The 27716-nt window shown below is 32.4% G+C and overlaps 3 protein-coding genes across 4 annotated transcripts; 2 read left to right on the forward strand and 1 right to left on the reverse strand.

Moving 5' to 3' along the window:
• Positions 1 to 4983: 4983 nt before the first annotated feature.
• On the forward strand, positions 4984 to 13284 carry LOC132278905 (patatin-like protein 2). Of its 2 annotated transcripts, XM_059780809.1 has the most exons (8): positions 4984 to 5010; positions 10242 to 10346; positions 10819 to 11000; positions 11140 to 11326; positions 11551 to 11712; positions 11911 to 12213; positions 12309 to 12484; positions 12607 to 13284. In XM_059780809.1, exons 1-8 carry the CDS (start codon positions 4984 to 4986, stop codon positions 12680 to 12682), a joined length of 1218 nt encoding a protein of 405 aa, XP_059636792.1. In that variant the 3' UTR covers positions 12683 to 13284. The 2 variants fall into 2 exon arrangements, with proteins under 2 accessions (XP_059636792.1, XP_059636791.1); XM_059780808.1 differs by lacking the exon at positions 4984 to 5010 and having other exon boundaries at positions 10206 to 10346.
• A 3498-nt stretch (positions 13285 to 16782) lies between these two features.
• Positions 16783 to 23312, forward strand: LOC132277975 (26S proteasome non-ATPase regulatory subunit 14 homolog). The gene is made up of 6 exons (XM_059779814.1): positions 16783 to 17024; positions 17161 to 17338; positions 19705 to 19786; positions 21807 to 21983; positions 22075 to 22242; positions 22864 to 23312. Exons 1-6 carry the CDS (start codon positions 16883 to 16885, stop codon positions 23053 to 23055), a joined length of 939 nt encoding a protein of 312 aa, XP_059635797.1. The 5' UTR covers positions 16783 to 16882; the 3' UTR covers positions 23056 to 23312.
• A 59-nt stretch (positions 23313 to 23371) lies between these two features.
• On the reverse strand, positions 23372 to 27716 carry LOC132277974 (probable E3 ubiquitin-protein ligase ARI1). The gene is made up of 6 exons (XM_059779813.1): positions 27279 to 27716; positions 26749 to 26781; positions 26351 to 26630; positions 25469 to 25949; positions 24339 to 24887; positions 23372 to 23746 (listed from the first exon to the last, which is right to left on the reverse strand). The coding sequence occupies exons 1-6, from the start codon at positions 27369 to 27371 to the stop codon at positions 23626 to 23628; spliced, it is 1557 nt and encodes a 518-aa protein (XP_059635796.1). The 5' UTR covers positions 27372 to 27716; the 3' UTR covers positions 23372 to 23625.

Raw genomic sequence — 27716 nt, forward strand, 5'->3', positions numbered from 1 at the left:
AATATTCTCTTTATTTCCTTTTATTTTTTCTTCTCTTATTTGCTCAAATTTAACACATTTTGTGGGCCTATTTTGTGTTGATAGATGGCTAACCAATTTGGTGGGTCGTCATCTCTAAATCAACTATCTGAAAAAAAAAGGAAAAAGTAGTATGGAATAATGGCTTGCATAACATTTTTGTAGAATTGTGCTATGATCAAATGTTAAAAGGGAAATGAACCTTTCTTAGTAAGGAGGGTTGGAACAACGTCATCAAAAACTTCCAAAGTAGAACAGGACGGAGATATGATAAAAAAATAGATGAAAAATCATTGGGATAGTACAAAGACAGAATGTAAGATATGGTATAAGCTAAAAAAGGAAGAGACTGGGCTTGGATGGGATGACGAGAAAAATACAGTTGTAGTGAGTGACGATTGGTAGACCAACTACTTGCTAGTATATAACAATATTTATGCTTTGTTATATGAATCACATATACTACTTTGTTATATGTTTTATTACATGAATTACATGAACTATTTTGTGATTATATGTTAATGTTAAACAGGCTTACCTAGGTGCAGCTAAGTTTTAAGAAAAGGGGATTGAGTACTCATATGAGCTAACATCTGTTTTCAAAGATGAGGTAGCAATGGGTAACTTATCTTATACTCCTTCGCAAGGAATGTTACCAAAAAATAATGTTGGACCTTGTCGAGTCGAAGATACATAGGATACTCAAGAAGATGCAAATACTACAATGCAAAAAGAACAAGAACATATGGAATTTGATAATAATCAAGATACTAATGATGCTGGTACAAGTCATAGGAAATCAGGGGATTTCATTCCACCACCAGAGAAGCATCGTAAAGTCTCTCCAGCAACAAATGTTAATAACACGCTTGAAAGAATTTGTAGTACAGTTGAGTCCAGGGCAGCAAATCATGGTGATAGAAGCTGTACAATTAAGGACTGTATAGACTTATTGAATCAAATGGCTGAAGTACCAAAAGGAGGAGATCTATATATGTTTGCTTGTGACACCTTGTTCTTGCAAAAAGATCTACGAGAGCTGTTTGTTGCACTTAGAGAACAGGAGTTACACTTTACTTGGCTTTAAAATCGACACAAGTCGTATAATACCCCTTGTTCATAATTATTTTTAGTTTTATTTTTTGAAATTATCATTATGCAATTTTATTTATTTATTTATTTAGATATGAATAGTGTTAACATCCTCAAAGTTATTTTAAGATAATATTGATGTGTTATTTTTGTTTTCATTTATTAATAGCAGTGCTTTCTTTTAGATTTTGTTAATGTGCTGTTCCTTTTTTTTCGTATTAGTAATTAATATATTGTATTGGTTTTGACAAATGACATTCTTTGTGACAGTTAGCTATGGATTTAGATGAAGAATTTCAATCTGATGATGAATTTGATGAAATGGTGACAGATGCATTAGTGATTGTTGCAGTTTGTGTTGCGAATAATCATCACAAGACATCTATTGCGAAAGAACCATGCTGAAATTCAAGTTACATAGGACATCAATTTCTAATGGATATATTAAATAAAAATTTAATTATTTGTCATGAATTATTTTGTATGGAAAAACATGTATTTTTATGGCTTTGTCAGGAGCTCAAAAGAAGGGATCTATTAGAGGATAGTTGTGAAATTTCTGTTGAGGAGCAAATGGCCATATTCCTTATGACAATTGGGCATAATGAAAGAAATATGATGCTACAAGAACGATTTCAACACTCTGGTGAGACGACTAGTAGGCATTTTAACACAGTTCTAAAGGCTCTAGTAACCTTCTCAATGTCAATTATTGTGCCTCCTTCGTTCGATGATGTCCCTAACCATATACGCAACAATCCCAAGTATTGACCTCATTTTAAGGTAATTTTTATACTTTTTTCATAATTAATTATATTATTATGTTTTACTATATATTTAATAATTGTTTTATTATTAACTTTATAGCAAATTTCATTCTAGGGTTGTATTGGTGCGATTGATGGAACACATGTTGATGCAGTGATACCAGTGGATCAACAACTTCCATATAAAGAGATTGCACACAAAATGTGATGGTTGTTTGCTCATTTGATATGAAATTCACATTTGTTTGGGCCAGATGGAAGGGATTGGCTCATGATTCCCGTATACTTCACAAAGCTATTCATAACTAACATTTGAACTTTCCGAAACCTCCAAGTGGTTCGTATTATTGCTTTTAATTTACAGTTTTAAATTTTATAATATAACTTATTACTTGTGATATTTTCTTTGTAGGTAAATACTATGTTGTTGATGCTAGATACCCTAATATGGTGGGATATTTGGCACCATATAAAGGAGTACGTTATTATCTACCAGAATTTTGAAGAAATCACCAACCAAGAGGATATAAAGAATTATTTAACTATGTTCATTCCTCGCTAAAAAATTTAGTTGAACGATGTATTGGTGTTTGGAAGGCCCGGTGGCCAATTTTAAAACACATGGCTCCTTTTCCATACCCAACACAAAGATTGATTGTAGTTGCATCAATGGCATTGCACAACTTTATACGACAAGAAGCAATAGCTGATGCTGAATTTCGACGATACGACAATGATGAAGGTTATGTCAGTGACAATGATGACGATCTTAACAGGCATACTACGGTAGATCAGCAAATTCAGGAGAAATGAGCATTATACGTGATGGGATTGCTAATTCAATGTGGCAGATTAGTAGATAAATCATTCCAAAGTATTTTTTATGCCATTAAATAGTGGTCTGAATTTTTGTTTAATTTTTCTTTTAGTCAATTATTGTTTATTTTGGAATTAGTAGTTAAATTATTTATACAATTTGGCAAATTCACATTTGTCATTAGAAATTTACTATCTTCTTTAAATAAATTTTTATTTTTTATTTGTTAATATAATTATTATGCAATTTTGTTGGTGCAAATATATTTATGTGGTTTTTTCTTTAATGACAAAATAACAAGGAGGCTCATTTTTAGCCCATAGCTATAGGAAATAAAGATAAGAGAGATAGTGATATGCTCTAAATGGTGGCAATTGAATACATGTGGGTACATTATATTCATTAGGCACATAGTGATCTCTTAAAGCAAGTGGAGAATTAGTAATTTGAGGTGCCCTCATTTTTAGCCCATAGCTATAGGAAAGAAAGATAAGAGAGCAATACTCCCACTCAACAAGGTGTAATACCCAGTTAAGACCAAAAGAAAGAGAAGTTTTACTCAAATGCGGTTCAATAATTATATAAGGGTATTATTGTAAACTTATATTTATTTTATACCAAAAGGACTTTGGCCATTTTATTTCCAAACGAGTAAAATAATTTTTGCTTAAAACAACATCTCAAAAGTCATGTTCACCAAAATCTTTTTTTTATCATATTCCTTCCAACAAAGTCTTCCTACAAGTCCATAATAAAAGGACTTTTTTATTTTGAAAGCTCCCCCAAACGCAAGCTTAGTTTATTTGCAATTAGCCCTATTAAAAATAGTCTATGGCCGGCCACGTGTAAAATTAATGGTACTCAATTAAATGATTCTATCTAAATCAAGCTGCCGATGATGCACTGGATCATCATCGTGATCATGACTTGTATGACAAGTACAGAGACGTAGCTGCATGAATGTCAAAAATAATATATATGATATATATAGCTTGTTGCCTCAATATAAGCCCACACGTTTGGAACTATGAACACTATGATGTTCCGAAGTTAGGCCCGCCAAGTCAATGAAGGTGGTGGCCCATAAATGTTGCTTGTCGTCGAAGAAGATGACCATGACCGTATGCTTTCTTCTTTCTTTTTCTCATCTCTCCACCGTACTAATATTTACGTCGTATCTCATTGCGCGTGCTTCCAATGTTGAGGACAACTTATCCAAGAATTTTAAAAAATATAATAATAATAATTTTGGTAACCTTATCAGAAACAACTTCAATCATCGTAGCGCAATTGTCTTGATAGACTAGTAGATTAGCCTCTCTTGTGAAATTGGGAGTGTCAGGCTTAAACTCCCTACATCTACTAATTTAATGTCTAACACTTATTGACTTGAAAAAAAAAAAAAAAAATTTAGAAAATTGATCTCGCGAGAAGAGTTATGGGCTCTTCATATTTAACAAATGAATTAAAAGATATATAAAAGGGTTAAATGCTCTTACACCCTTTTAGGTTTGCCTTTATTCTTCACACATTAAAATAGTGAAAAAAAAATACTAAACCTTCCTTCAGGTTTTGTTAACTTTACCCTGACACTCTCATTCTATTTCGTTAATTAACTGTTAAAAAAAAGTCAAAAGTCAACTAATTAAAAATAATAATGCCAAAACTATCTATAACTAGTGAAGATGAGATATATAAGGTCATAAATGAGTTTGAGACCAACCAAGTCATAGACCTTAACTTTTTTGGTTTCATTTTCATTAAGTTGGATGTTTAATTTAGGCATATATTAGACATATTGAGAAATTATATTAATATATTGTTGGATGTTTAATTAAAGCATATGATTGGTAAAGCTAATTATATGCTTCATGCTGACTAATGTTTTAGTGTTTTCAATCAATTTAATTCATAAAATGAAGGCAGGCACATGAAAAGAAAAAAGAAGAAGAAATAAATAGAGAAAAAAGATAACATAATAGTATAAACATTATATAAAGTAATCGATTTATATTGTTAACTTAATCAGCTAAATTGTGTATCATGATTCAAAATCAATTTCATAATAATTTTATTGGATTGATTTAAAAATATATTATATTCATAATATTAATCAATTTTATAACAATTTCATTGGATTGATTTAAAGAAGAAACAAAATCAGATTGGAAACACTAGATGTTGTTTTTCGGATTTTTCATGAGATGCCAAATCATGGGTGTATTTCAGATTCTTACACATATGGTATATGCACTTCTTTGATTCATGGCTTATGCTTAAATTAAAATGATGTACTCCGTATCTAAGTTAATTTATGTTGATATTTGTGTCCAAATTAAAATGACTTAAATTGGTGAAGGATAATTTTAACATTATATTTTTTTAATTAGTTGGCTTTTGACTTTTTTAACGATCAACTAAAGAAAAGGAGTGTCAAGGCAAAGTTAACCAAATCTAAGCGGAGGTTTATACTTTTTTTCCCACTAGTTTAATATGTGAGCAATAAAGACAAACTTAAGAGGGTGTCGGAACATTTAACCCTATATAAAATAATTTATTTACCTTTTCACGAATCTCAAAAAATTGTCGCGGGGTGGTTAAATGTGAAGAGCACAGTACTCTTCTAGGGAGGAAGCTCTCTAAATTCTTTCCAAAGCGCAACAATTCAAGCAAAGTAATGGCTGAACATAACCCAACCATAGGTAGTGAAAGCATTCCATTATCAGTGACACACATAATGTGATTACTGAATTTCATTTGTACTCAGACATGGGATCATGAACATCATTGATTTTTTTTTTTAAATAATTATTATTATCGCTCTAAACATTGATTTGATAATTCAATTTAACACTTTATTATTAACAAATTAAATATTTTTTTTGATCGAATATTTTTAATAACAAAATTTAAATATCACTTAAAAATATGTCACTTAAAATGAGATAACATATTAAGCAATACACACATTATTTACCTTTAAATGCTGAACAATTTAAAATTTGAAAAAAAAAAGAAAAATAATATCAAAGAAGTTCTCTCATTTTTGTAATAAATACTTTAAATTTCAACACTTAAAATCCTGTAATTAAAATTTTCAATATCTATTTTTCAGTTTTATTAAATAACAGAAAATTAAAAAAGACAAAAAGAAAGAGAAACAAAACAAGAAGCAAACCATATGGGACCATCTTCTTCGATGATAGACAACTTACATGGACCACTGACAATGACAGGGGCGAGGTCTCTAACCAGAATTTATAGAATAAGGATAGAATGATACATACCGCATGGAATAGGCAAATGCATTCCATAATTTTCTATTTAATAAAAAGATAATACGGCTTTAACACTTGTCAGATACGATCCAAAAATTTATATTTATAAAATAATATCTTTAATTTTGAGTATTTTAATTTTTAAATGGATATGACGTGAATACCACAATAATACTTTGGACACTTTTAAGACATTACTCTCAATTGTTAAAGCAAATGAAATTTAAAATATATTATGATAATAAAAAATAATATAAAATTTAACAAAACAAAAATAACAAACATCTCCTAATTAATGATTTCATTCCTGATTATATTCATAATAAAATGATAAAAAATTATTATTTATATTTATTAATATATTATTTTATTTCTTTTTGCCGTATTTATTTGAGAGTTGTACAATGTCCATATCGTATTTTACCCTCATCGTGCATAGTATAACTGTTTTTTAGATTATCTCAAATACACACTGATATGGTACATGATAGAATGAAAAAACACAAAAGGCTTCGTTTAATTAGAAAAAAAGGCATTGATAATTTTTTATTACATGATACATTTATTATTATGAGTTTATGATTTCAGTACCAAATTTTTTTATATTTATTCAGGCTAAAATAAATTCAAAAAATTTATTGCTCAATAAATACTACTGCATAACTCTTGTTTAATTAGAGACTGTTTTCAATCGCTTCAAATGAGAAGTGGAAATTAAAAGAAAATATAGAGTATCATATTCTGTGGAGTAAAATAGTCAAAATAGAATTTTAACAAAAAAAAATAGTCAAAATAGAAGAGAATATATTTTTAGCTCTCATTTTCCACCCACTTTTACCAAACAATTTACAAAAACCTCATCGATTATCAACTATATCTCTAGCTTCTTTTATCTTTTCTTTTCCATTTTTCTCTTTACCAAAAAAGCTACAGAAAATTCCGATGATGCACCTATAAAAAGAAGCCCACCAAAACTCAAGTAGATTGAAGTAATTAAAAATTACTTGAAAATTTTAAATTTAGGAAAAGATTTGGTGTATTATAGGTTGGAACGGAAAATGAAAATTCATGATCTATGGGATAAAGACGGCGATGATATATATATATACACACACACACACTATATAACAGTACATGCATGCGGTTCACTATAAAAGATTAATATAACAAGGTCAAGGTGCATCTCATATGTCCATAAACTGTGTGCGCATCTCATATGTATGCATGTATATGACCATTTGATAAAAAATCATATAAGAATGGGACGACGCTGATTAAAATTTCATGATCAAATCTTATTTATGGTATATCATATGATTGGATAAAACTTTTATAATTTTTTACGGTTTTTTAATCAAATTTGACCAAGTTGAATTGTCCTATTTAATAAGCATATGTGATCTCATTTTATTAGTAGTATAACAGATGACATGATGCATGCATTATTTTTCATATATATATCCAAAACGTGTCATCCAAATAGCTCTCATAAAATAAAATAAAGGGAAAAATTCTATAACGATGGTTATCTCGCTCATGATGAATTCGTGAAGACGTGACAATCTCGCTTACGATGAGTTCGTGAAGACGTGACAATCTCGCTTACGATGAGTTCGTGCCCTCATCATTAACGTGTTTAAAATAATGATAATAATAATTAAAGACGTGACAAAATATTCCAAGTAATCTATAATATTTCTGTACATACGGTGTGATTTATGGTGGAGACAAATGTAATGTCAAATGCTACATTAATTAACTTACCTAACTATTTTGTCAATTTTGACTTTCATTTCTAAAACTTTATTTAGAAGGCAATCAATCAATTCAAGGTTTTGGTGATAAACATTAAAAAAAAAAAAAAAAAAAAAAAAAAAAAAAAAAAAAAAGGATCAATTAGAATGTTCAACTGAGATAAATCCCGTGTTGTTTAGAATTTAGATTACATTTTCCAATTAAAGTTTTGCAAATCACCAGATTATAATTAGTGGCATGTTTTTTAAACTTTAAAATAGAGGCTAAAGGATTAAATTGTATAAGAAAAAAGTGAGGTGTGAGTTTTGTTAAAAAAAAAATACAAAATAAAGATAGTTTTCTTTTAAAAACGAAGTATTAATTGCATATTAAGCCGCGAAAAATTGAATTATACAATGTGATTCGCAATGTATTATGCAGCAAAACGTAAATTTAGATAATTATTTTCTCATGTTAAAACATGCATGCGTGCCTAACATTTAATTCGACTAGGACTTTGCATTGGTTGACCTTAAGCTTAATTCAGGTGCCATTTCATCGCTTAGAGAATGGCACATAACTAATCACGGACGCGAGGCGTTTTCGTCACGTAGAAACACGGTGATACTATAAATTTAAAAAAGAAAATAAGATATGAATACGATATACATAAATATATATATATATATATATATATATATATATATATAATATTTTATTATATATATAAAAAATAATTATTTTTATTCATTTTCACCGCGTAATTATGAATGAAAGTACTAATTTAGAGTTTAGAACTAAATATTTGCTATTTAAAATTTTATATTATTCCTCGTATTAGTCCATAATATATTTTAAATTTTATTATTTTAAAAATTTTATATTTTTTTCGTATTATGAATGAAAGTACTAATTTAGAGAAGAAGGACTCGAACACAGGCATACTTGCTCGGGAACCTGGACACTCTACTAATTAGGTTACCAAATAAAAAACTTTTACTTATTTGACAAAATATATTCAGTTGGTGACATGGATGATATGGTATCACCAATACAAAAAAATTTTTGTTGGTCACGTCACTCTATTTTTTTTATTTATAAATTTGGATCAACTTCCTCCACAAACTATTGCCATTTGTTAATGTCATCAAAATTTCAATTACAAGGATTAGCTCATTAGCACATTGGTAATGTTATTAAAAGAGTTCTTTTTATTAAACACATGTTTTTTAAGATTTGTGAAAAAATAATTTTTTTTATTATTTTACTGTTATTAGTAGACCTAGGACTTGAATATCATAACTTTAAATTTTAGTATAATCCTTTTAATGTGGCATGTCTTCTCTCCCCTATTTTCAAAGTTGAAAGTAAAAAAAATTTTAATCTCTCCAACAACATTGTGGAAAATCTTTTTCCAAAAATAAAATTTACAATTTTACTGTTAGATTTACCCGCGAGAGTCCACATTTGAAATTTAGATACCATTATTTTCTGAAAAAATAAAAAATAAAAAATAAAAAATAAAATCAAATCTGCATGTTGCTACTGCAATTTGATTCGACAAGATAATTGCAGAATTTGACCCTAAGCTCCACGTGGCATATCAGTACCCCCTAGTCTTGATCCTTTTTGTAAAGATAAAACCTTATTTAATGACAGGTCATCAGACCAGCCACACAAGCGGAATTGACCAATTCCAATCATTGTACGACAATATTCAGTTTCCACTTTCACTTCCCTTTTGTAGCGCGTGAAAACATTCTTCCTAAATTGTTAATGTCAACCACCAAAAGCTACACCCGCTGATCGATGTTTGTTCGTCACGCACTTCTAAGGAAGGTGGGATATATATTTAAGTCTAATAAATTACTTTCAAATACTACAAGACCAAATCCAAACTACTCTTCATAACATTTTAAACAAGCTCAATTTTTTCTCACGCAAGAAAATTCTTATCATCTTCAATTTACTTAGAATATATATATATATATATATATATATATATATATATATATTCTAAGTAAATTGAAGATGATAAGAATTTTCTTGCGTGAGAAAAAATTGAGCTTGTTTAAAATGTTATGAAGAGTAGTTTGGATTTGGTTAGAGTGATTCTAAGATTTGACCTGTACGTACGTGCATGCATGTAATTCCTCTAATTTTCTTAATTGGTATTCAAGTTTTCATCGGTCAAGCTCCATTAGACGCATGGGCGGCAATTTAGGAAAAAAGCTTTGCCCCAGCTTGAAGCCTATATAAACAGAGCATATCCTATCCAGCACTACTTATATTGAATACCAGAACTCCGGAACTTGTTCTCTCTTTGTTGTGTACGCTCTAGCTTTCTGATATATTGCTTAAGTACCTCTTTACTAGTAGTATTCTTGGTGTTGTGTGTGTGTGTGTGTGTGTGTATATATATACATAAAAGGCTATCAGCAAACAAATATATACTTGAACATCGAAATTCTATATATATATATATATATATATATATATATGGATAGAACGAAGTCATCCCTTGTTCAGATTCAGCCTCCAACATATGGAAACATAATCACCATTCTCAGCATCGATGGAGGTGGCATCAGAGGGATCATTCCTGCCACTATCCTTGCCTATCTAGAATCTCAACTTCAGGTACCATATTTCTATTTCTTCTTTCTTTTCGTTTTAGATTACAAGTAATGATCATACATACTAGATAGAGAGAGAGACTATGGTTGCTTGTTCCTTCAAAATCTCTTACCATATATATATATATATATATATATTATATAATATATATATATACACTTACTAGTATTAAGTATGGATCACCATAGATAATTCACAAACTATATATACACACACACTTGCATGTTAAAATAACTTATATATAAACTAGATTCTTATATGTATGTATATCAAATTAATAGTCAGGATAATTAATGCATTACATATCTTATTCCATTAATGCATGACTGCATGTCAATAACTGTGATTTGGACTAGCTTGGGTTTCTTAATTTTAGTGGCAAGTGATCGATATAGTATGAAATATTGGAGTTGCATATATATATATGTGTCTGTGTGTGTGTGTGTGTTTAAGAAGGTGGTGCTGGAATATGTAGGAGCTGGATGGAGAGGATGCGAGACTTGCAGATTACTTCGATGTGATGGCAGGAACGAGCACTGGTGGCCTCGTGACTGCAATGTTAACTGCTCCGGATAAAAATAACCGTCCACTTTATGCTGCCAAAGATATCAAGACTTTTTACCTAGAGCATTCTCCTAAGATTTTCCCACAAAAGAGGTAATTTTGATTATTATATAATTTGCTTTGGATTCATTATAATTGCTTTACATTTTTTTATAGTTCTTTGGTGTTTGGTATATATATATATATGTATGTATGTATGAAACTAATGATATCATTTTGGTTGGAATGGCAGGGGCATATGTGGAAAAATTAGGAATGTGTTAAAGTCATTAACAGGACCAAAATATAATGGGAAGTACCTTCACAGGCTTATAAGGGAAAAACTAGGAGACACACTGTTGCATGACACCTTGACCACGGTTGTTATTCCAACTTTTGATATTAAGCATTTGCAGCCAACCATTTTCTCTTCCTATGAGGTATATATGTATATAAATCACCCCTCCTCTCTCTCTCTCTCTCTCTCTCTCTCTATATATATATATATATATATAAGAAAGAAGATAATCAAGTGGTAGGTTTGAATCATAAGAAAGAAGATAATCAAGGCAAGTTCAAAGTTCAAACAAGATGGACACAGATTTGCACACAAGCTAGCAAGTTGAATAGTCATAGGCCTAACAGAAATTTGAATGTTATGCAGGCCAAAAACTACCCATGTTTGGATGCTCGATTATCCGATATCTGTATAAGCACTTCTGCAGCTCCAACTTATCTACCGGCTCATCACTTCAAGAATGAAGACAAACAAGGAAAAGTTCGTGAATTCAATCTCATAGATGGTGGAGTTGCTGCAAATAACCCGGTATAATTCCTATAAAATTTTATAGAAACGACACTTATGCACATGACTAAATTAGACCACAAATTATTTACAGAAGATAAAAATTATACCATTAATTGATAATGTTGGAAACATTGAAACATTTGATTGATTAATAATTAATAATTAATAATTTTTTTATATAGCTAATATCTTTTGCAAATTTGACCATTGTTTCAGGCTCTACTTGCCATAAGCCAAGTAACCAACCAGGTGTTCGACGAAAATGCAGATTTCTTTCCCGTTAAGGCCATGGACTATGGCCGGTTTCTGGTGATATCAATTGGCACTGGGTCATCAAAGATTGAGCATAAGTACAATGCTAAAATGGCAGCCAAATGGGGAATTTTGGGTTGGTTACTCCACGGAGGCTCCACTCCATTAGTGGATGTGTTTACTCAAGCAAGTGCTGATATGGTTGATTTCCACATTTCCGTAGTTTTCCAAGCTCTCCATTCTGAAGATAACTATCTTCGAATTCAAGTATGCTTGCACAAATTCGATTTTACCTCTTTTTTTTTTTTTTTTTTTTTTTTGGGTCGAAATAATAACATGTGTACATTTATTTGCAAAACTAGGACGACACATTAACTGGAACAGATGCTTCGGTTGATGTTGCAACGAAAGAGAATTTGGAGAAACTTGTGAAAGTTGGCGAAGGGCTACTGAAGAAACCGGTTTCAACGGTGAATCTTGGAACAGGTCTTAGTGTGCCAGTTGAAAATGGTGGCACAAATGGGGAGGCTCTGAAAAAGTACTACATATATATAAACAATCAAACAATTTATTTCACACATACATATGAAATGTAGTTGTTTTAAGAAACTATTTCATAAACTAATCATATATATCTGTTCTTCTTCCAACTTATAACAGGTTTGCAAAGTTACTTTCGGATGAAAGAAGAGTCCGTGAGTTAAAATCACCAAGCATCAACACCGGCTCAAAGTAGCTGTACTTGTTTGAAGGATAAATAAACTGTAATTTCTTTTAGGTCAGAATGATGTAATTCTATATAATCTTTATTAATTCTTTGCATATCCATATATGTTAGGTATGCTGTATGTACTGACATGATGTAAGGATTGATGCTGAAAGTTTACGGTTATAATTAAAAATACATTTTCGGGTCCTCAGGCACTAAATTTATAAGCCATTAAATATGGTAAAAATGGTAGTTTAATTAAAGGCATATGTTTCATTTTGCAAGTCAATTTCTGCCCTCTGCCCAATAAACAAGGGCTACTCCAAACCGAACTCTCCACAAGAACAATCAAAGTTGCCTTCTCCTTCAACCAAGGGTAGTTCAATATAATTTGAGGCTTTAAGCGAAAAATATAAAAGTGACCTAACAAAAAAAAAAAAAAAAAAACGAAGATAAAAGTTAAAATAAGAATATGGAAAGTTTTACAAAATCTGCCCAAAAAAAATAATAAATAAAAATAAATAAATAAATAAATTGTGAATGAGCTGAGAAAGAAAGAGAAAAAAAATAGTTAAAATAAAGATAGAAATCTTTTGGCCCCTATTAAATCTCTATTAGTTAGGGTAGAAATCGATACAAATAAAAAATTTAAAGAGGTTATAATATAAGGAAATAAAATAAAAAATAAAAAATTGGAGCCTTTCTATTAGACAAAATTTAATAATAAGAAGGAAATAACATTTTTAGGAAGGTTATAATATAAACAAATAAAAAAATTAAAAGTTATAATATAAGGAAATACAAATTTTGGGGCATTTATAATGGCTGAAGTGATAATAAGAAGGAAATAAAAATTTTAGGAAGAATATAATATAAAGCAATAAGAAAAAAAATTGAGGCCTTCTTATTGGCTGAGGTATTAGGTTTCCTAAATCATCTAAGGCCCAGCTGCTCTTGCACGCATATTGATACGACTAAGACTTGCGTTAAATTATTAAAAGACCAAGACTTAGTGTGATAGTTACAGATGTGTGAAATTATTAGAAGACCTAAACTTAGTAAGATAGTTATAGAAGTCCTACCAATATAGAAAGATACAATAAAGAGTTGTGTAATTACAAATATATCTACTTGTAATTTTCAGTCACCTTATGCTTTCTGGATATTACTTAGTCCATATTCTCCCTCTTCATAATTTGCATGGTTAAGAATAAGCGCATATTGATAAGACTGAGACCCCTGAAATCATTAGAATACCTAAACTTAGTATGATAGTTACAGAAACCCCACTTATATAGAAAGATACAATAGAGAGGTGGGTTAATCTAATTTGAGATCTTAGGTCAAAAATATAAATAAAATTAGTCATAACTCAAAAACAAAATATACAAATATTCACACAAATTTATAATAACAAAAATTAATAAAATTAAAAAATAATGAAAGAAAAAGAACCATTGAACCTGATTTAAAAAACCCAAATCCAATACTTCTACAAATTTTTAAATAGAATAAAAATGCATTCATAACAACTGTAAACTTGTAATGAGATGAGGAGGACAAGACTTGCTAAAAAGAAGAAGATAAAATGTTTTTAAAAAAAATGGAAAGTTTTTTTCTTTTTTCCAAACAACAACATTAAATAAATATTTAATATTTTAGTGTTGGTATAACTTACTCAAAAATGTTTTTAGTGTTAGTGTAAATGAGAATTGAAAAAGGGAGGGAAAAAAAAGTCATATAAGGATATAAATCTTTGAGGCCTAATATAAAATTGAAACGAGTGGGATTGACAAAAAAATAATAGTAATCTAAATTATTTTAGGATATAAATCTTTAAGGCCTAATATAATTTTTTATATTTATTAGAGTTTAACCATATTAAGAAATAATTATAGTATAACTTAATATAAAGAAATTTTAAAAATTGCCTTCCTTTTGACTGGGGCCTTGAGCGACCGCCTAAGTGACCTAAGGCTCGAGCCTGCCCTGCCTTCAACCACCCAAATTAAGCTCTAGCTTTTTAGACTTCTACATGAAAATTACTTTACCATACAAAAATATTTTAACTTCAAAACAAAGGAAACATATTAAAGAAAACAAAATGCCAGGTCCAAGATGTTCATCAGTTCATCCCCACAAAATTATAATATTACCAAAATTTGGGGGCACTGGTGTAGAAAGTTCAAAATATGATATCAAAATTCACCTGGCATAAATAGAAATAGAGTTAAGTGCAAAAAACCCCCTTGTTATATACAATTTGTGCAAATAGCCCTTGTTGTTCAAAAAATTTCCCTATATTTTTCAAATTGTACAAATAAGGACAATTACTCAAATTGAAGATTGAAATACCTCAATTACCCTTAAATCAAAATAAAAATAAAAAAATAAATATTTCAGTTTTTTTTTTTTTTTTTTTTTTTTTCGCTCTCTTTTGTCTATTTCTCTCTCTACCCTTTCGTTTCTCTCTCGCAATTTCTCTTCCATCTCTCTCTCATCAGTGGGAGACATTCCACTTTAAATAAATAAAATAAAATAAAATAAAACTTTAGCCATATATATTTACTCAAATCTAAACTCCTGCAAAACCATGAATAATTTTCCTTTACATTATACACAAATCCCTTGCCAGAGGTATCACATCATAGCGTTTTGGGACGGGAAATCAATTGTTGAGTTGATCGCGATCCACACAGAATTTCTTCAAATAAGTGAAAACACCACAAATTCATTAATGCTGCATCTTACCTACTAATTTTAATTGTAATATAGAATTGATGGGTTATCAAATATATGTATTTTTTTCTTTAAAAAAATATATATATATTTTTTTGGGTGGTTTTTGGTGGGCGTATTTAATGGTTGAAAATCAGTGGGGACAAGCAGTAATGAACCGGTGGTGTTTGGCGGCGGCCGGATTTTTAAGACCTCGTGACAAATCTGAAAAGCATTGTTCGTCCTGGGTTCCTTTGCGAGTTTTTAGAGAAGAGTAGAGTTATTGGTCGCCTCTTTAACGCTATCTTACTGTGCTGACGAAATCAATTAATGCAAGACGGAATCAATGGATGCAAGACGCAGTTTGGCCGGAATGGATTTCGTGTTCGTCATTCAAACACCCATCTTGTCGCCGAAATCCATGGTGGTCGATTGTTGTGTTTGAACCCATGGATTTACCATTATACATTCCATTATCGTCGGACTCCATGGTCGTCGGGTAATTTTTATTTTCTTTTTCATTTCTATAGTTCGTTGTTAATTTTTCCTGCGTATCAATTGGGTTAATGTCTCTGTTAATTCAGTCACTGTCTCTGAGTGCTTTTATAAGTGCTCGAGCCTGAGCTTCAAGGCTAGAGCACAAATCAGAAGGATCTAACACTACCACTTCCGGCTTGAGCATTGATGAAAACTCTGAATTTGCTTTAATATTTTGAACACAACTTTTGACTGGAAACTTCAAATTAAGCAATCTTTTAATATTCATATTGTAGAGATGAAAAAGAAACAAAAAATTATATATATAATATAAAATTCTCTTAAGGGTATTTTGGGGGTTTAGAAGAAAAATTGTCCAAAATTGGAGAATAGGGGGCAATTTGTTCCAAATTATGATAATAGGGGGATTTATATGCATATAATATTTAATAGGGATGTTTTTTATACATTTTTTTATATAATAGGAGGATTTTTTGTACTTTACCCATATAAATACAATATATATCTTTATTTTATTAGGTAAAGTGAATTGCTTGATTAAAAACTTTTAATCAATTATTTTTTCCAAATATGAGGAAATGAATTCCAATACCTTATATTTACATACATGACCACTTATATCTTCTCCGTCAAACAAATCACTTTAAATTTTTTTATCTTAACCAAAAAAAAAAAAAAAAAAAAAAAAAACTTTAAATTGGCCTAAAAAAACATTTTCTTTTATTTCTTTATTTTTAAAAAAGGTAAATGTGCATATAAACTATACAGGCCTATAAATGGGTAATTGCAGCCCAGGCCCAAACTAGAGGAGAACAGGCCCAACTAGTAAGTCCATTATTGCAGCCCAGGCCCAAATAGTAAGTCCTTGCAAAACTAAATTACTACATATAATACATACGCACATCTGTCATATACTACTACCAATCCTAGCAGGCTTTTGTTTTTTTAGTTAAAGCAATCCTAGCAGGCTTGCTACCAAAGAAATCAAATTCTGATCAGAGAGAGAAAAAGATGTCGGGGATGGAGAGATTGCAGAGAATGTTCGCCGGTGCCGGAGGGGCGTTGGGCCACCCACCACCGGACTCTCCTACACTCGATTCGTCAGAACAAGTTTACATATCCTCGCTTGCCCTCCTCAAAATGCTCAAACACGGTAATCTTTTCTATACCAACACTCCTTTTTTGTTTCAATTTTTAGGGTTTTATCGAATACAGATTTGGAATTTGAAAAACCTAATTAGTGTTCACTTATCTAATTTCTTTTTTATTTGGGGAATTGGGACTAAAAGGAAGAGCTGGAGTTCCTATGGAAGTGATGGGGTTGATGCTAGGTGAATTCGTGGATGAGTACACAGTTCGTGTTGTCGATGTCTTTGCGATGCCGCAGAGTGGTACTGGCGTCAGTGTCGAAGCGGTTGATCATGTTTTCCAGACCAATATGCTTGATATGCTCAAACAAACTGGAAGGTATTACTCTTTTTACTTCATTATTGATTGTTTTAGTTCTGTACATTTATGGAAAGATCAATTTTTTATTATATTTTCTTAACATACATAAACATGCATAATATTTTCCCCAATTTGGAAGAAAAAAGATAACAATGAACGGTCCAAGATGAAGCTCAAGTCTGCACATATTGATTATCTGTTTTGTTGGACACCTGTAAATTATCCCAATGCCCTTTTGGTCTATGTTTTCTTTACCAATCGAATGGCCTTCAGGGTTGGGAATAGAGTGTGGGAATTTTTGCTGGTTTAGTTAACAATTCTTGATTGATCTTTGGTGGTGTGCGAGGTGTTGATGTCAATGGGGATCATAATTAAGTTAGCTCAGGCATACAAGAGTCATAGATTGGAAGCCTATGAAATTCAACTGCTGTCAAGGTTGTCTGTCCCAATTATAGGAATTAAGCATGCTTGTTCAGAATCAAGGATATTAAATTGTTAACATCCTCTTCTTTGAGAAAGATAAAGGAGAGAAAAGAATGGAAATCAATGTTTTATTATTGATAGGGACAGGGTGGGTGGGCAATTAGAGGCAATTTTTTTTTTTTTCACCAGTTAAGATTATGGACAAGGCACCATAGAATTTAAGAAATAAAAACAGCAGCATAAAATTTGTACAGGAAGACAATTCTACCCATCATGTGAACAATTCCGGAATATCCTCCTCTTCTTGCATATTTTAATATTGTGTTTCTGGGGTTTCATTGATGGTGGCAGGGAGTGTCTATTGGGGTTCATCTGACATTCCTATTCTTAAGGAAAAAAGATATAGCTGGATCATTGTCCTTCTGTAGAAGGTTTTATACCCTCAGGGATTGGAAGCAAATGGTGGTTATAATTGTAAGTTAGCCAATCAAAATATAATGATAGATGTACTTCTGCTCAATAAGGAATAAATTTGGAAAATTTAGACTGGCTGCTATTATATTATAGCCAGCAAAGCATCACGTGATGAGAATATGCCGTAAAATAGATAAGTACAGTTTAGGGGATTTTGGGATATGTAAGAAGCACTGAGCAGTTCGAAGTGGGTAAAGAGGTCTATATTTTTACACAATAAACATAGAACTTGAACACCTGTCACAAGGCAGCCTGGAAATACATACTCTTTGAAAGCCTAAATGTAGTAAGCTTTGGGTTTGTTAACTGAAGTTGAGAGAGTGAGACATGGGAAAAAATCTCAATGAATTGAAACCAGTTCGATAAATTTTAACAGCATTTTTTACAAGGGTAGGAAACAATCAATGACTTAATTGGGGTCTATGGTACGTGGGAACAAATCTTTTGTCAAGATGGTATGAAATATAGATGGATGTTGCAGACTAAATTCAGTTGTAACTTTAAGCAGGAAGAAAATCCTTCGACTTTTTCCATGAAGTCTCATGGAATAGAGATGAAGGTATTCACTAACTTATTAAACATAGATGGAGTTGAAAATCATTTCAACTAAATGTGCTTTAATAATAATCAATAACTCCTTATGTTTAGAAAGAAAAAGAAAAGATGGATGCTTTAGTGGCCACTCCTTCATGATGCTTGTACATAAGCTTTCAAACTCTTGCAAAGATCCTAGTATTTTTCGTTTTCCTTCTTAAGGTAGGCCAACATGGTTTGGGCATTGTTCCGAGGTTATGAATGTTGTTTAGGTCATTAAATTTTATTTTAAGTACTGGTGAAATGTTAATGCAGAAAGCTACATTCATTCTAATTAAATTAGCCTCCACATATCCTTCTTAAATTTTTTTATAGTGGAGATCTTTGCTTCTCATTTCTTGTGTGATCCCATGGAAGACACATTCTCTTTCTTCTTCTTCTTCTTCTTCTTCTTCTTCTTCTTCTTCTTCTTTTTTCCCCCCCTGAATACGGAAGACACATTCTTCACCTTTATCTCTAACTTAGCCTTTCTTGATATTACCTTATGTAATTTTCCTTCAGCCGACTTCATAATAGTTATTCGATGGAATTGCGACTATATCATCTAGGCCCTATCTTATGTTTTCTTTTGTAGTTTCAGTTATTCCCTGAATCCTAGCAAGCCAAAATTCTGGTTTAGTTTAAGAACTAATAGTTTTTTTTTTTTTTTTTTTTGGCTGCTCCTGTTAGATTGTGTGAATTTGCATTGGATTTTTGTGATTAATCTTTTGATTGAAGAAAAATATTTACTGAGTGATTGAGGCTTTTATATCCCAACACACATGGTTGCTCTTCATTTGATAATCGACATATGGTTTTTTTGTTGTACATGCTGTTTTTCTGTAACAGAAACTGTTTCATGTTTTCATCTTTTATTTTTTGCCGGAATTAACTTGTTTTGCTTGGCATTGCAGACCAGAGATGGTGGTCGGATGGTATCATTCGCATCCTGGCTTTGGCTGTTGGCTCTCTGGCGTTGACATTAATACTCAACAGGTATATTGCTGCCTTTGGTAGTATAGTTATATAGTTTTGGTTGATATTCGGATAGTATTATAAAGATGTACAAGTCCTATCCTAAATAGATAAAAAAAAGCATAAGGTTGACGTTACATATTTCTTGTAGTATTCTATATATGAATGCATATGTGTCCTTACTCCTTAGTCTTTTGAGAATGTTTTGTGTCCGCATTGTTGCCATTTTTTTCATAACTGCGTTCTTTGTTGCAGTTGGCTTCACTTTTACTTTTCTTTTTGTCTATTGACAATTTCCACAGCTATAAGTTTTAGTGTATCTTAAACTGTTCTGTATAAGCATTGTGAAACTCAATTTTTTTGTTTTTTTGTTTTTTTTTTTTTTTTCCAATTACACACACGCAAAGCCACTCTCGGCGCTTTGGTGCGCTACTACTTTAGAGATTTTCCAATGTCGAAGAAAAATCTCTCAGAGGAGGGGCAAAAAGGGATTCAGATCGAAGCTGACGTGTCATCAAAAATATCTTTTAGGCTTTATCCACAATTCTGAGCTGCAACCGCCTCATTTCGATCGATTGTAGCCGACTTTGAGAGTTTTTTCATAATTTCTTTATTTAGAAGAAATTCTTTGGGGTGTTCATTCTCATGTTCTCTATTAAAGTTAAATGGTGTTGGAGTTCTGTGTCCAAAGATGAGCTGATAAAGTGATTTATGTGCTGGTAGACCTTCAAGATTCTATTGTTGAAAGCTTATCAGTAGGAAAAGTTTATATTCAAATGTAATGAGTGCACATTTGGAAATAGGGTTGTTTCCTTTGCCTTTGGTCTTATCTGTCTGGGGAACATTTAAGATGGCTAGATCTTCTTCACACAGTTATGTTAAGATAGGAGGTAGAGAGAGAGGTTACTGATGTCTGTTAGATATATAGGATACCGAGGCATGGGCAATACGTAGAAAAATTAAAAGAAACTGGAATTAGTTATAACTATGTGAAGTTGTGAATAATTGTGGATGTCCTTGCCTAAGAATGAATATTTCAGGTCAAAATATAGTGAAAACGATAAGTCAGGGCTGCCATTTCAACTTATTGAAACTTATGAGAGAGCAATGTTACAAAGATTGCCATTGGCATCTGAGACTCCCCATTTTATGCGAGTGAAAAATAGTGTTGGTCTATGTTACATGGACTCGGGTACGGGTGTCGGACACGGTTGTGTATCCATGAGTTGGATGTGTCAAATCTCCAAACAGAAGGACACACGGACATGGCTAAATATTTATTTTATTAATTATTTTATTTTATTTTCTACAGTAAAGTAATGTTTTTATCTAATATAATATTCAATATAGGCATTTAACTCATTTTAAAGGAATAATATAATGTAATTGAATGATTGGCTATGCTTTTAAAGTACATGTCCGACCAAAAGTGCCGGACACATATCCCATACCCATATGGGTACTTCACTACTTTTGAAGAGTCCATCTAATGGAGGTGTTGGTGTAGAATATGAGAAAACTGTAGAACTCCATACATTCCACTTTACTAAATCTGCCCACCCCTCCTCCTCCTCTAACTTCTTACTTAAGCTTGAGCTGTGATTTTGTTTTCTTCTCTCATCTAAATGTTCTGGTTGCAAATTATCACGATTCGAAAACCTGATCTCATGCTTGTGCACATGCACACTGACTCACTGAGAGCTAACTACTTCTTCTTCTAGTTTCAATTTAGTTGGATATTCAGGACAGAAGAGAAGAAGTGGTCACACTCTGCAGGAATTTGATGCAATGTCCCTCATATATGATGTTAATTTGGCATTCATGATATCAAGTAGATAGGACTTTTCCCAGTTAGGAGTGGTTTTGTGAAGGGGAAATCTTATGAACTCTTCGTATGGCTTCTATTGATTCTATGTTAATGATGCTCTTGTATTTGACAAGAGTTTAAGGGGATTTTTCTTTTTTCCTTCAAAATTTTGTAAATTTATTTGTATTTGGTGATTCTGAAGCACTTGATTTCCTGGCATCTGTAAAATGGCAGAGTTTTGAAGCTCTGAATCAACGAGCTGTAGCAGTGGTGGTGGATCCGATTCAGAGTGTTAAAGGGAAGGTGGTGATTGATGCCTTCCGTTTGATTAATCCACAAACTATGATGCTTGGCCAAGAGCCAAGGCAGACAACATCCAACCTTGGGCATCTTAATAAACCATCAATTCAAGTGAGTTTCAGCTAATAGTGTATTCCTTTTCTCTGGAAGCTGTTCTGTTTGCATTTGATCTTTGTCCTCTGATGATTGATATATTCTTCAGGCATTGATCCATGGGTTGAACAGGCACTATTACTCTATTGCCATTAATTACAGGAAGAATGAACTTGAGGAGAAGATGTTATTGAATCTTCACAAGAAGAAATGGACTGATGGGTTGACACTTCAGCGTTTTGATACCCATTCCAAAACCAATGAGCAGACCGTTCAGGTAAGTGAATATCTAATGAATAAGTGTTTTGAACAATTTTTGTCTTTGTTTTGCATTTGGTACCTCTGGGACAAAGTAGAGACACGAGTGGTGTTACCCAACATGTTTGCCAATGCTGGGCTGCCCAAAATTTGTTACTGTGATGTAGTAAAGACACAATGTGGTGTCAGTTCATACTAGAGATACAAGGTCTTCAGCAGATCAGCTGAATTATGAATCTCCTACTCTTCTTGATTATGTGAATTACTAATTCTGGGGGCAGACTCTAGTGATCTGTCAAAATTTCTACTCTACCTGTCTAGTTGTCTATGTTGCCCCCTTAAGTTTGTTTTGAGTTGGATCATCTGTCATCCACAGGTATTAGATCATCTCTTTCTAGTTTTGCAACAGCCAGTCATGTGTAAACCTCAATAGGTTAAAGTGCAAGAAGAAACCAATCCCTGATATAATTTATCATTTACCATTTCCTTTTATGGGATGACTGCAAGGCCCATTGATTGAACGGCCACGAAGAATGACCATCAGTTCAGAAGTTTAGAGAATTGCTAGATGTGAAGATGTGTTTTGATTGGTATCTCTGTGTGTCAATTATGTCTTATTTTTTATTTTTGGGACATGCAGGAAATGCTAAACTTGGCTATAAAATATAACAAGGCAGTGCAAGAAGAGGACGAGTTGCCGCCAGAAAAACTAGCAATTGCAAACGTTGGAAGGCAGGATGCCAAGAAACACCTCGAAGAACATGTTTCCAACTTGATGTCTTCTAACATAATTCAGACTTTGGGCACCATGCTTGACACGGTTGTATTCTAGAGTTCGTAACCGAGCCCAATTGTGCTTTAGGTTCAGTTATATCTAAAACAAACCACCGTTCCTTCTCGGTTAAATCTTTTTCTTTTGCGATAAGCTTGTTTTTCTGTTTCAGACTATTGTTATAGTGGATTCAGGTGAAGAAAGTAACTGGGCAAAAGCGAGCTGTTATAATACAGTTCGTGGTTTACTCATGTGTCATTTGTCACTTCCTTATTTATACTCGAGTTTGCTTCAAATTGAAGAGAATCTTGTTTACATATAGCTGCATTTAGTTCTTATGGAATTATAGGTTGTGAGCTTTGCATTTAATGTTCCGAGTATTGGACAAATGAATGTGTTGCCGCCTTCATTGATTTGAAAGCAGATTGCAGATTTTGATGTCTACTTTATATTTGAAGTTGAAGCGTAATGATATAATCTCATTGAGCTCGAACCGTGAAAATCTTTCTATTTATCTTTTAATCTGCTTCAAGAGAACTATTTGCTGAGATAAAGAAGTAATTATGGTGAACAAAAATCATATAATGTTATGATGCACTACATAAGAAGAGTTGAGTATCCTATTGGCATTTATTGTTGATCGTTTCCGGGGAGTTGTGATGCTTTTTTTACACCCTTTGAATAGTAAGGAGCTATGATATGAGTTGCTTGCTGAAGTGGACCGAGCAAATCATTCTCAATGCATTCATACCTGCAAAAGTTCAATATCACAAATGAGCAAAAATAATTCAATTCTAGTCATACCAGAAATCAAATTGAGCTCACTTGTTTATAGAAACACTAAATTGTAATAAAATCATTTGGAGAAAAACAGTTTCTATTTTTGTTATGATCATCTGCCGCCGTCTATTTTTGTTATGATCATCTGCCGATGGAGGTTATGCTACAAGTGCGCGCAGAAAAGAGAAGAATCTAGAGTTTTGTGGAGGACACTAGACTAGCTCCAAGAAACAAGAAAAGGATTGATCGAACAATGTAGAGTAGTATCGATATAAGTAGAACATTGTAGACGTGTAGATAAGAGTAAACAAGTATGGAGATCAATTCTGCATTGTAGATTAGATTGCATCCTAGTTGTCCATTAGGGAGGGATGAACATGAATAGGTAGGAGGGTTCATTTGTAGCCAACTAGTCCTAGAGTGAGAGCTTCAGAACTAACTCACTAAGGAGTGAGTGTGAGTAACGAGCCTTGGACATTAACTCAAAATATGACATAATAATTAATAACAAACTAATGGATGATCATTTTTTCCATCAAAATTGAAGTTTTAGAGACACTTACAATTTTTTGCAACCATCATCACTGATTTTAGCCAGAGTAGTGCACTTATCTCTTGTTTCCATAACTTTATTCTCGTCGTATTCATCAAATGGCTCCTCTAAATACTTAGAGAGTCTCTCAACATTTGACTCAAGCTGTTGTTGTTGGTCCTCAAACAAGTTCTGTTTTATTTCCCTCTGTTTCTTTGTCATCTCATTTTGAAAAAGATGATCACCAAACATGTAATATGCAAATGGGTAGGAATATTTAAGAACACCCCTTGATCTAAAGAGTCTATACACTCCATCTGTCACCCAATGGTAATCTTTAATTTCCGGTAGCCGTGCTTCCAATTTCGATATCTTCTCCTGCATGTTTTCTTTCAGCTGAACTTCAGCCTTTATAGAATCAATATGAGCTTGGTAATGATTATGATAGTGAATGTAGCGGAGAAGTTCCTTTTTTGCTTGTTCTGTTTTTGTCACTTCATCTTCTTTGTATCGTCCACAACTGTGACCGGTAATGCCCACCCAATTGTGTTCATAACCTGTAGCTCCACCACACCGCCAACTACAGGAGAAATAAATAGATCAGGTCAATCAATTATCACTTCATTTTGTCCAAAAGAAGTTTAGTAACAAGAAACGGAAACAAGATTTGTAGGACTATCACACATGCTTCCCAAAAACCATGTTAAATTTTTTATTAACCAAGTAAATCTATTATTATTGAATCATTGTCCCTCCTAAGAATGATAATCTACTTATCCTTAAGAACAATTAGTCTAGCACAAAGTTGGAAAAGGATCAGTTTAAAGAGGACTATAAGTTGAATTTAGAGATAGTAAATAAAAATAAAAGTGGATCTCATATGATTCACTATCATATGCTGTCTTTCACATCAATATTATAGACACAACGCATCACCTATATTGGAATTGGACATGCATTTAATAGCTAAAACTAGCAGTCATCATAAAAAATGGAATACTGTAAGTCGTGACTTGATTATTGACGATTTCCACAAATGATCTTATAAATCTAGGCTATACATTCATCCAAAAAATGCCATTAAGAACGAGTTGGTAACATATACAAGGAGGGAAAAAAAATTTTGAAACAAGGTTGTGAGGGATAGATGAGAATTCTTACCAGAAGCATTGTCCACAGACACATTGTACCAGGTTGCATCCTCCATTCTTCTCCACCAGTTTGTGACATTTAGGGCATGGTTTCGTGTTGACTGTAATCCAATTAACGGTCTCTGATTCATCCTCGCACTTCTTAGTCCAAAGCTCCCACATGAAACACGAACAAGGTGAGTGCGCTTCACATGAGCAATGGAAACAGAATTGCTGACCACATGTACATTCAACCTCGCAATAATCATCATCCTCAACACGTATTGCATTTCCACAATGAGGAACACTAGGACACCATTTTACCCTGTTATTATCCTCAATATATGATTCTATGAGAATGCGTTCGAATTTATTTGCTAGCTCAAGATCCCTTGCACTGACTAGATTTCTGATTTTCCCTTCATCACATATTGCTTTGCACTTGTATGCCATGCATGTAATGCGTCTACTCTGACCCTCAACTATCTTCACAACAAAATGCTCTGTCCAACCTTAACAAAGAGATGCAAACAACAATTTAGATTTTTGTTATTCAGAAATCGGGGTTTAAATGTTCTAAAATATAAGCTTCAAAGCCACACTAACTACAATATTATAAGATCAATACCTCAAAAGACGGATACATCACAACCTATAAGATACCAGAAATAGTCTTGAGAGTTGAGACAGTAACTACTAATGATCAAATCCCATAAATTGAACAAAAGCTTCGAGTATGATTCCTAGAAGTCTGCCTTCAATTCGAAAGATGTCCAAGTTATATTATAGGACTTCTTCTGTTTAGTTTTGACAGAATAGGTTTCTAAAACATGCATTTTACTTTTTCGAAGTTGTAGAGCAGATAATTGAACAAAAAATGCATAATTTTCACTATTAATAGCAGAGTGCTCACAATTGTTGCAGAAACAATGACCACAGTCCATAGTTGTGGTCTCCTCAGCAGGGAGTTCCTCGATGCAAATATCACACATTACTTCGGATGAACTCTCCGATAAGGAAAGATTACCAAAGTTCTCCACAGTTACACCGGCTTCAGCATACAAGCTATCTTTCCCTCTCTCCACAAACACTGCAAAGATCATATCGACATCCCAACGATAGTGAATGAGCAAGGTCCTTGCATGGTGTTCCTTCAGAGATAGCAAGTCCATTACTCTTTCCAAGTCCACTTTCTGCATAAGTTAGTACCAACATTTTAGGCATTATACATTATGTAAACATAAAAATATGCAAAAGGATCCATAATCATGTGTGTAATTAAAAGAGTGAAAACTTTGAAAACAGTCTCACCTGTGCAGCCAAAAGAGACTCTTTTGTGATTACCTGCAATTGGCAAAAGACAATTATAAAATAAATATCAAATTAATACATTATAGGAGGTATTTGAAGGGGAAGATTGAGACAGAGCTATCCCCATTATATATAAATAAAAATATATACATACAATCTCTCCTCCATGACAAAAAATAAAAAATAAAAAAAATCAAGAAAGTGAATAGGATTTGGGTGATGACCCTTTTTATATGAATTGAATTAGGCACTAAAAAAAGTAAAGTATTGCATTCAATTTATTCACAATCAAAGCCCATTTTGTGTGTGTATGTGTGATAAAGATGCAAAATTTCTGTATGTTCATGTTAGAAACACATATTCAACCATAATTTTGTAGAAATCCTTGGCTATAATAGTCAATTAAGTAATTATATCTTAATGATCATCCGAACCCACATATGCCTTAATTGGGTGATTCCCATTTTCCAATGTTTTCTCGGGAAACAAACAGAGAATAAAGAAGTCGAGTTCCGGTAAAATTTGATTACCTTAGTCGACGGACCTTCCTCGTTCGACCATTCAAAAGGATCATCTTCCTCCGCTTCAAAGTAGTAATCATCATCACTCATATAATCATCCATTGAATAAAAAGCACAATTTGTGTGTGTGTGATATATATATATATATTGTCTAGTATACTATGAGATCAAAAACCCAGAAACTCGTAGAGATTAGAGATTACAACGATTAATTTTCAAGAGATTGCGTCGTGAAGGAGAAGAAGCAGCAAAAACCCAGAAACCCGTAGAGATTTAGGGCTAGTTTTGCTTGCTTCTTCTTCTTCTTCGTGAAAATTGAATGAATGTGTAATTAATTTGTTTATTTATAAGTGGGTTTATAAACACAAACTCGCGTTCGTGTTTTTCGCCGTCGCTTCTATATTTATAGATTTTGTTCCTACACTCGTGGTTTCACGCAGAAATAAA

Source organism: Cornus florida, unplaced genomic scaffold (genome assembly GCF_030987335.1).
Source record: "Cornus florida cultivar Cherokee Brave unplaced genomic scaffold, ASM3098733v1 CherokeeBrave_3.0.0_Hap2_Chr10, whole genome shotgun sequence".
Taxonomy (NCBI): Eukaryota; Viridiplantae; Streptophyta; class Magnoliopsida; order Cornales; family Cornaceae; genus Cornus; species Cornus florida.